At 32.7% G+C, this 9,921-nt stretch overlaps 3 protein-coding genes across 3 annotated transcripts; all 3 read right to left on the minus strand.

Annotated features, from left to right (window-relative positions):
* Positions 1-65: 65 nt before the first annotated feature.
* LOC103853893 (S-protein homolog 74) lies at positions 66-2,361 on the minus strand. Its single transcript, XM_033285593.1, has 2 exons — positions 477-2,361; positions 66-403 (listed from the first exon to the last, which is right to left on the minus strand). The coding sequence occupies exon 1, from the start codon at positions 2,293-2,295 to the stop codon at positions 1,819-1,821; it is 477 nt and encodes a 158-aa protein (XP_033141484.1). The 5' UTR covers positions 2,296-2,361; the 3' UTR covers positions 66-403; positions 477-1,818.
* Positions 2,362-4,416: 2,055 nt separating this feature from the next.
* LOC103853905 (glycine-rich cell wall structural protein) lies at positions 4,417-5,175 on the minus strand. The gene has a single exon (XM_009130803.3). It carries the CDS (start codon positions 5,047-5,049, stop codon positions 4,684-4,686), a length of 366 nt encoding a protein of 121 aa, XP_009129051.1. The 5' UTR covers positions 5,050-5,175; the 3' UTR covers positions 4,417-4,683.
* A 1,352-nt stretch (positions 5,176-6,527) lies between these two features.
* Positions 6,528-7,271, minus strand: LOC103853913 (glycine-rich protein 23). Its single transcript, XM_009130812.3, has one exon. The coding sequence runs from the start codon at positions 7,190-7,192 to the stop codon at positions 6,749-6,751; it is 444 nt and encodes a 147-aa protein (XP_009129060.2). The 5' UTR covers positions 7,193-7,271; the 3' UTR covers positions 6,528-6,748.
* Positions 7,272-9,921: the final 2,650 nt, after the last annotated feature.

Genomic DNA, 9,921 nt, shown 5'->3' on the forward strand with positions numbered 1-9,921 from the left:
GCAGTTGTACTCTACCTCCCTACATAGAAGCGACAGCATAACTTATTTGATAATTGTAGATCTGGAATAAAAGTTATTTGATAATTTATCCAAAGCGACAGCATAACGGTTTCGATATTAAGAATTGACCACCCAAAAACAAGTTATCCACTTGTACGATATATATTTATACATGATTAAATTCATATTCACTCGCAGGTGCAACCTCTGAAGTGTTTCTTGTGGGAGCATCCCATTTATACATGAAATATTCTCCATGAAATTTCTTGTTGAGGACATAGACTCCATCTTCCCTTGCGATCCACATACATACATTAGGGTGCATTCCAGTACATGTACCATCTATAAAATCTTTGTCCGGAAGAAACGCATCAAAAACCACGTGGTGTTTGTAATTTGGGCCCTGAAACATAATTATATATATTATGTAAGAGCTGCATTTACATATGTCGAGAAAATGTATAAACATCTTTCACCTGCCACAAATTGCACCAATATAGAGTAGTTAGGAGGATTGTAAATTTAAATTGAAAACTTTCGCCGATATTAAGATACGTAATCGGAAAATCATGACTTCCGCTCTTGCAATGAACCTTGAGTTTCTTGTTAAACCCTAACTTGTTTACGATTTCAACATTGAATTTTCTGAAAAGAGGAGGCATCAACGAGTTTATAGAATCAAAGGAAATGAGGATAGCAAAAAAAATTAGTAAATATTTTCCCATTTTTTTCTCAGATGTATAACAGATGTTTTGTGACGAATATGACAATATATCTGTCACTCATATATATATACAAAAAATAAGAACGAATATATTTGTCCATCCATTAAATACTTTGACTGCGTTTTATATTTAATGTGATATACTTGCCTAGTTGGTTGTTTTTACCGGTTTGACTAGTAAAATAATTCCTGGTTTGGGATTTACTCCCGTAAACTCTGTAACCACAAAATATCAATATTCTAAGGTTCTAAGTGATGACCAAGAGAATGAGTGAAAATAGTGAATTCTTATCATTCCTTATAACTTATACCATTTATAAAGAATATTTATTACCTATTATTTTTTTACATTCCTTTACATTTAAGGAATAATAGACTACAATTATTCTTTATCAAATTATGAGAAGAATAGATTTTCTTCTTATTTTATTTTTCTTCATTCCTTTTTTTTTTATTTCTCATATTCTTCTAATGATTATCAGTTAGATTTTGTTTAAGATGGGGTTTTACCACTTATTCATAAATAATGAAAGCCATTAGTAAAAAAATAATTATTCATAACCAACTAGAGTATTTCTCGAGTTCTAGAGAATGATAATCACACTTATAGATCAAACCAAACCTCAGTGATGTATGTCAAACAGAAACAAAACATTTTCGTATTATATCCATAAGCAATTGAGATCAATACAAGATCGAATGAAGTTCATGTTGTTGTCCAAAATGTGTGTTAGAGTATTTTAAATAAAAATGCCATAACAATACATTTTAAATCAAAATCTTATTTTCAGATAAAATTCTTAAAGAAAATCATTTAAATAAAAAACTATGTAATGCATTATCATTATAGTGTCGCAACAATATATTTTAATTAATGATTTTTTTATCATTTTATGTCCATGAGTACATCACTTATATTAACAGGTTTGTATATATAGATATATAAATTTAATAACAAACAAAACATTTTATTATTAGTGGAAAAGTTTAAAAGTGAAACATGGAGATTTATGAAAGCTATTATGAATTAGTATTTTTTATGCATAAAACAACAAAATTAATTTATAATCATACAATTAGCAAGAAAAATTTCTTCACCACCCAGTTTCCCATTTCTCTAGTAATAAGCCTTCACCAATAGCAGAGTTCCAAAGATAAAGCCCATCAGTTTTAGCGGTCCAAACGCATTTTTCCCAACCGCATCTATGAAACAAAATTACATCATCCCAAAACACTTTCACATTCATATGACCATCATCTTTACTCAAGTAGCACCAAAATAACGTTGAGTGAAGCATATTTTCTCCAAAAGTCCAAGAAAATCTATCTCCCAGATGCAGATTTTGTTCGCCTAAGTCGTCGTCTTTAGATTTACAATGGACGAAGAGAGTTTCACTGGTGATTAAACCGTTGACCACCGTGATTTGCCAGTCAGAAATCTTCGGGACTATGATGTCTCTGGTGGTCGTGCTGCTTGCTAATACACGATCATGACATGATAAAACAAGATAAATAAAAATGGCTAAGAGAAACTGTTTGATGTTGTTCATGCTTTTGTTTCTAGTAAACATTTGTGAAGAATTGTTGTTGTTGCTTTGGTTATATAATGGAAGAGCGAAACGGTAATTGACGTTTAATTAACTTATGAACTCTGAAGTTATTGCATTGCATTAACCATTAAATCAATTACGTGATCATTGACGGGTGATCATTTTGAAGCTTAAAGGTCAGCCTTCTCTGTGAAAACAAAAAAAAAGTTAGCTTAAAATTTTTTGTGATCCAGTTAGTATCATCGAAATCTATAGTCGAACAAAATTAAATTATATAAGTTAGTATAGATTAGGATGTCAAAACTATAACTCAAATGTTTATGTAATTATGTCAAAATAAATTATTTTCCTTAGGTTTCAGCATGGTGGGGGTATTTATTTCTAATAAAAATAGTATTTCCTGAGCCTCCTTTAGTTAAACTAAACGCTTGATTTATTATTGTTATTTAAAGTATAAAGTAAGTACCATTAACGTTGTACGTTACATTATTGGAATATAAAATATTGGATCACTGGAGTGTTTGAAGAACACCTTTTCGAAAAACGATTTCAGTTTTCTTCTTAAAAACAATACCAAAAATTAATCAATACTTCGATCAAAAAAAAAATTAATCAATACAATTAAGTACATTGTAGTTAGTCAATTCTAAGAACACAATAATACGAATCCAAATATTCGAAGCAGTCTACATAGTGAAAGGTTTCGCACTATTCAAGTTTATATAGAAAAAAGGAAAAACAAATCTGGACGGACAGAAAAATCAAGACACTTCATAATAGCTTTCGCTCGGCTGTACTTTTTGATATGCTAAACAAACTAAAATTGATATAACCAAATTACGATTAATTTGGTTGAATTTTTTATTTATTATTATTTCATTAGGATATATCCACAAAGAATTCAGTAAAGAATTCATAAAGTTTAGTAACAGCTACAAAGCATATAATATCACATCTTATTCTCATATCATATCATGAGTAATTAATCTTGGACATAGTTATATTTTCTTTGATTTGGGTTAAACTCGAACCCCTAAAGTATCCCTCGAAATAACATACAATTAGATATTACGGTGAACCTCCGTTATAGATGACTGCTTGTAGCCTACAAAATTGAGATCAAAACAAGATCAAAGGAAATATTTCTGGTGTTGTTTGTCTTTTCCCCAAGTGTAACGTATTACGTACTCTTAACTCTTCCTTATTCACTAACCTCGTACAAAAGTAGCACAACTGACATAACCGGACCGGTTGGATATTCCCAATTGACATCCCTACGCTGCTAGGCACACTCATATATGATATATATATATATATAAACAATGAATTTTTCTGATTTATATTTTTTAATTATTTGACAGAATTGTTTGGAATTGCTTTGGATGTGATTGTTTGACGCTGGAAGTTCCAAAGACTATGATATGAAATAAAAATAATACAAAATCGCAATTTCTTTAAAATTTTGTTTGGCGAAGTTAACATTTCTCAGTTCTCATCATTAAAAAAAGAAACATCCATGAGTTAATATTCACCTGCAACACAACGTGTAGTAGACCAAGTTCCCAACCTCACACATTTTGTAAAGAAGAGAAAGAGTAAATGCACAAAACCAACCTTGCAAAAAATATTTTTAAATGCAACGTCAGCTCTGCCTAAGTTTGACTGTTTTTTTTGCCTTCTAATTCTAGCTTGGAACGTATCAACGTACTCATTTCGACTTTAATATGTTGTCACCTAACTATCCCAAACACGAAAATTGTAGATCGATCGACTTAAGTGTAAGTGTTGTTCGATAAGTATATCGTTTCCACCCTATATAATTACTTGTTACATCTACTAAATCATGTTTTTCTTTATGTATATTGTTTTGATTTTTTGTTGTCATCCGTACATTATTGTTTTCATATTTCCTATCTAATTACTTGTTACATCTATCAAATTCCATATAAAACGAAAATCCCATTTCATTAAGTAAAATTTTTTTATTTGATATTCGTTTGTTAACTTCTTTTCTTTGTATTTTAGTTGAACTTCAATTAGCTCGAGGTGCGTCCCAAACACATTTATGTACCTAGAGGGCTTTACTATAACTCTTTTTTTTTGTGTAACACGGCTTTATTATAACTCTATAAATAGACTTTATGATAAAAAGTAGTCATATATGTTGACTAATTTATTAAGTGAAACACTGGAAATTAAATAGAATTTGAAATTGGACCAAGCCATGACACGACAAAGACACGAGTTTGATTCTAAGGACACCATAGTAACTTAAGACGCACGTCAAACGGCTAATGAAAATTCCAAAAAAAAAAACATGATTATTATTGTTGCCCTGACATCATCTTAAGCTAGACCTAATTCAAGGACCGTTACAAATCCTTAAACCAAAAGTAACAACTCAACTATTCAAGGGAAATGAACTCCTCCAGTACTTCCTCCACCGACTCCGGAACCAACTCCACCACCTAGTCCACCGCCTAATCCACCGCCTATCCCGTTTCCTAAACCACCGCCTATCCCATTTCCTAAGCCACCGCCTAAGCCTCCACCAACACCACCAAGTCCACCAAAACCAAGGTTACCACCGGGACCAGACACACCCCCACCGACGCCACCGAAAGGTAAACCGTTGTCTCCGATGCCGGAGTACCCGCCACCGTATCCGAGGTAGTTCTTCTGGTCAGAGAGCCCTCCTGGGATGTTTCTTGCTCCGGAAGCGAAAGCTGAGGCTAGGGCAAGAACCAAGAAGAGACTGAAAAGACACTTCGCCATAATCTCAAAGTGGTTAAGAACGGTAATATTGATAACAGGAAAGTAGACAAATTTGAATTTTTATGTTTATTGCATTGCCGATGATCTGGGAGATATCTGGGTCCTTTTAAAGGCCCCGAGCGACCACATACAAAAATATGACCGGTGAAGATAGTTATTGCCAATGTAAATGCTTTTTACCAAACGCTCTGATGTCAAATTTAAGTTTATTTACATTCTGAAAATGACTGGTGGTGACGTGGTAAGTAACTAACGTTCCGCCACGGCTGTGTAAGCGGTTGAGCCAGTCAAAGCTATCAGATAAAGTTGTTAAAATTTGGAACGATATTTTAGACGGTAAAATATTGAAATTAGAGAATTGTAATTTTTCTTTAAGGCTTTTAATTTAGCTTTATCAAGCGACCAAACATCTTAAAAATAATCCTGTCCTGGTTCCTCTTTGAAAATAATGGCCAAGATTGATTCATGCGTACATCAAATTAACACCTGGTGAAAATGATTTTCTTTAAAACGATAGTCTCTATCGAATGATTTTGTTTTGTAGATCTGTTGTATTAGCTTCACGTTTAATACGGTGGTGCATAGAGTTTGATTGATCGAAAAAGGAAAAGAATTGGTAGTCTCCAGTTTTACAAAGAAGTGGCAAATGGTTCACCTTTCTTCTGAAAGACATGCTGGTACACACTTTCGCTGAGAGATACATGAAAAGTAAAGTAAAATTTTTTTTTTTTGGTCGATGTAAACTAAAATAATTTTCTTGAATTATTTAAACCATTATAATTAGTCCAGCTACATTACATAGTAAATGTATTTAGTTTGTTTAGAGAGCTGTAGCTAACTTCAGCTTCAAAAGAGGCTTCTCTTTCGAAACTACACATTTACTCTTCAGCTTATTGGTGGTTGTAACTAATTTGTTATCCTTTTTTTGACATCATTTGTTATCCCTTATTGGAACTAAATCGGTAAATATGTGTATATATTTGTAACAATTGAAACACATGATTCATTCACGAATAGTGTGAGCTCCCACCATATAGATCCTGCAAAACATCTCAAGCAATGCATTATACTGCATTCATAACATAGTAAGATACTCCACCGACGATATTCGAGAGTACTCTCAGACTCTTAATCTCTTGATTTTTAAAAAGGTACATACAAACTCTTTTAGAAACTGCTAAATTGATTGAGATCCAGTTAGATTTAGTTCAAAACAAAAACAAAGTCTAACAATATTTGATGTCCATTGTTTTTTGGGGATTCAAATCTGTAGGCTCTTGGAAATATGTAAATAACTGCTAGCACTTTGACGCATAAGCTTAGTTTTGTAAACTTAATCTCGTCATAATGAGAAATTGCACGGTGAGACGAGATTTGTTTTCATTTGTTAACTTTTACAAACGAGATTAAGTTTGATATTCTTGCATGCTAATTGCAGTTATATGAATATCTTGGATCACAAGAAAGCAACACTGCTGTGCTACAACAAAAACACTCTATTTATTGATATCAAGGTTTCTCACAACATAACAAACAGCATGAAAAATAAACATATATATAAATTATATAAAGACATAAACATATAACATCCGGGGAAAAACTTACAACATGATAAAACTGATACAAATATTAATAATCGTGAACCCTTCGATCGATCTAATTTTGTTTATATAGAGAGAAGAAAAAAACGCTTTTATCATCAAGGGTGAATGAGACCACCGCAATCGCTTCCACCGCCAATTCCTCCCAAGCCACCAACTCCGCCTAGACCGCCTACACCTCCGAGTCCACCGACACCACCACCAATACCTGAACCACCACCAATTCCACCGATTCCACCACCGAGACCTGAACCACCACCGAGACCACCTACACCTCCTAAACCACCAATTCCTCCTCCTACTCCGCCTACAGGCAAAACTCCGGCGACACCACCGACTCCACCGGCTACACCACCAAGACCTGTTCCGACACCACCAACACCACCAACTCCAGCAGCTCCACCGATCCCAGCAAACGCAACAAAGTTCTTTTGGTCATCAAGGCCAGCTCCGACATTTTTGGCCGGGGCCGGTCTTGTGGCACTGACGGACTGAGCCACAGTGAGAGCAACGAGGAACACGGCTAAACACCTTATTGCCATCTCTTGTCAATCTTTTTGTAACGAACTTTATTGTGTGTTTTGTAAGTAGAGAGTGTGTAGTGAAGAATGCATGATACATTGGGAGGTTTATATAGGAGAATGACCGGTTAAAACTAGGGCAATAAAATGACACATGGAGATAAGTTGTAAATGAATGTTGGACCGTCTCATCTCTTATTTGTTCGATGCAGATCCCTCCACGTTTACAGTTACTTTCTAGTTTCTACTACTCTATATATGTTATAGAATATACAGTTAGGGTTATAAACTCACAAACGGAGCGGATAAGCTATAAAGTTCTTCCTTACCAAAAAATAAATAAGTAGTTCGTATTGGTTTTTCGTAGTGTCAAAATCTAGAGTAATATATTACTAGATTTTGACCCGCGCTTCGAAAGCGCGGGTTTTTTAAAACTATAAACATAGTTTTATATGAATTAGTATTTCTGATTGTTGTACATTATTATGTTACGAAATCATATTATATTGAAGCAGATAATCTTAAAAAATTATAAATTAGGTTCTTTAGTTTTTTGTATATACATTTTTATGTAACTCTTTCTAAGTCTGTGCATTTTATCTGATCCAAAACAACCGAGATCTACCCGATAATATAGGTTCGGTTCGAGTCCATGGGAAAGGTACCTATTGGTTATTTTATAAGACCCGTAGGTTTTGACTTTGTTCTAATCAGACATGAGACTCGATCGGATACCAAAATTTCAAAATTTTAAGAATATATTTAGGATAATTTGGTTAAATTTTAGGCATTTTTGGTTTCGCGGATCAGATTTTGAGTTAAATCGGGACTTTTCGAGTATTTGAATATATTTCGGATATTTACTGGTTTTCATGTATTTTGTGGGTTTCATATATTTGCAGGTTTACTGGTACTTGGGATCCTAGATATCCAAACCTATCAGGATCCACTATATACCTGAAAATTATATGTATTTTCCCTGGATCTACTACAAACCTACCTAGATCCACTATATACCTGAAAATTATACGTATTTTACGACTATTTAAATTATGGATCCAAACCAACTCATACCCGAAAGAAACCGATCCAAATCTAAACCAAAAAAAAAATTGACATCACCAAAAAATTATTATATTTTAGATTCTCTATAAATATAGCTTAAAACATTTATAATATTTATGATGCTTAATATATGGGAGTAATGATAATAGCTCCTTATTAAACGGGAAGAAATGCTATAATAGCTATCGGGATTTATCACATTTACCGTACATGATATATATAGAAGTTAAATGAAAATATGGAACGTATAAGTTATGATCTTTTACGAATCGGGATATGTTGTTACGCAAAAGGCTTAAAAATATCTTCTAGGATATTAAAACACTAATTCTTAACTTGGCTGTATACATATTCTACAAACATTAGAATACTATGATAATTAATATATATATATCAGTACGTATACGTATAGTAAACCGGTCATATACTATGTTATAAACATTAGAATATGTTTATCCCCGTTCGTGAATGGGGATGTTCTTATATATGGCTTGAATCTCAATTTCAAAATTAAATTGGAAGTCAGTTCGATCCAAAACGGAATTGACGTTTTATCATATGTTACAACACATCACTTGTACAATTAGGAATTATATATTACAAATTTATAAGTGCTACGAAAATGTCATTTTATCATAGTATATTATCGATAAAATAAACCTCAAACTATATGTAAATAGTGTTCAGGAAAGCTTTACATTCACTAAAGTATTTCATGGTGTTTTCAATTTCGTATATAGGTGTTGTGATAATATACATATGTAATATATATGGTTTGAGTAAACCACTAAATTTGATATGTATCTCATGTTACCTTATATTGTTAGAGAAATTTTAGGTAAGACCAAAAAAAAATTAACTAATAAATAAGTCCAACAACTTTGTATAAGTAGATTTTTCAGAATGATTCCCTTTTAATAGTATAGATGGCACTGCTAGGATTTTACCACCAGAACTTTTTTCTAGCTCTTTTTTTGCTAAACTGTAAATATCATTAAGATGAGTAAAGAGCTTACAAAAAAATCTATGTTCTGAGCCATCTTGACAAAAAAGAAGAAAAAACAAGATGGATCAAAATAAACTTAGAGAAGAGACTATCTTATCCACAAAGGCATTAGATAGTTGAATAGCTTCCTAAGTCTCCTAGCTGAGATGATGTTCTTCATCTCCTTATTAATGCCGTTAAAGACCGTTGCAGCTGGGATCGAAGTCTGGTTGTGGATGAGATTGTTTCTCTGCTTTTTTGTTGAAATACCGATGTACTTTTGCATCGTTACTTTTACGCAGATTAGACTTGATATTAAAGTGTTTTAATCGATCTTATATAAACGTCCGAAGTTATAAACTGTGGATTCAAAATGTAGTTATACTCAATGAAATTAATATGCATACAAAAATGTAGATATAAAACGATGTATATAAAAATAGTAGTTTATAATGTACTACATATATACAATACAAGTGAAATAAATGTGAGCATGCAGGGCATGTGGCTGCACCCAAAGCCCAAAGTTAGTAGAGAGCATGTAAATGCATTGAACTTACAGTTGGAAGTCAAAAAAATATTGATATGGAAATTAACAAAAATAAATCCGTAAATACGCATTTCTCGAAAAAAGATTGATAAATTTAGTTAAATGAAGCAATATGACTAGTTAATCGAGTGAAAACAAAAACAATGAAAT

The sequence above is a fragment of the Brassica rapa genome, chromosome A01 (genome assembly GCF_000309985.2).
Source record: "Brassica rapa cultivar Chiifu-401-42 chromosome A01, CAAS_Brap_v3.01, whole genome shotgun sequence".
Lineage (NCBI taxonomy): Eukaryota > Viridiplantae > Streptophyta > Magnoliopsida > Brassicales > Brassicaceae > Brassica > Brassica rapa.

What these genes read in the sequence shown, in the direction of transcription:
- LOC103853893 (XM_033285593.1), bottom strand. Translation starts at nt 2,295, where the DNA reads ATGTTTACTAGAAACAAAAGCATGAACAACATCAAACAGTTTCTCTTA.
- LOC103853905 (XM_009130803.3), bottom strand. Translation starts at nt 5,049, where the DNA reads ATGGCGAAGTGTCTTTTCAGTCTCTTCTTGGTTCTTGCCCTAGCCTCA.
- LOC103853913 (XM_009130812.3), bottom strand. Translation starts at nt 7,192, where the DNA reads ATGGCAATAAGGTGTTTAGCCGTGTTCCTCGTTGCTCTCACTGTGGCT.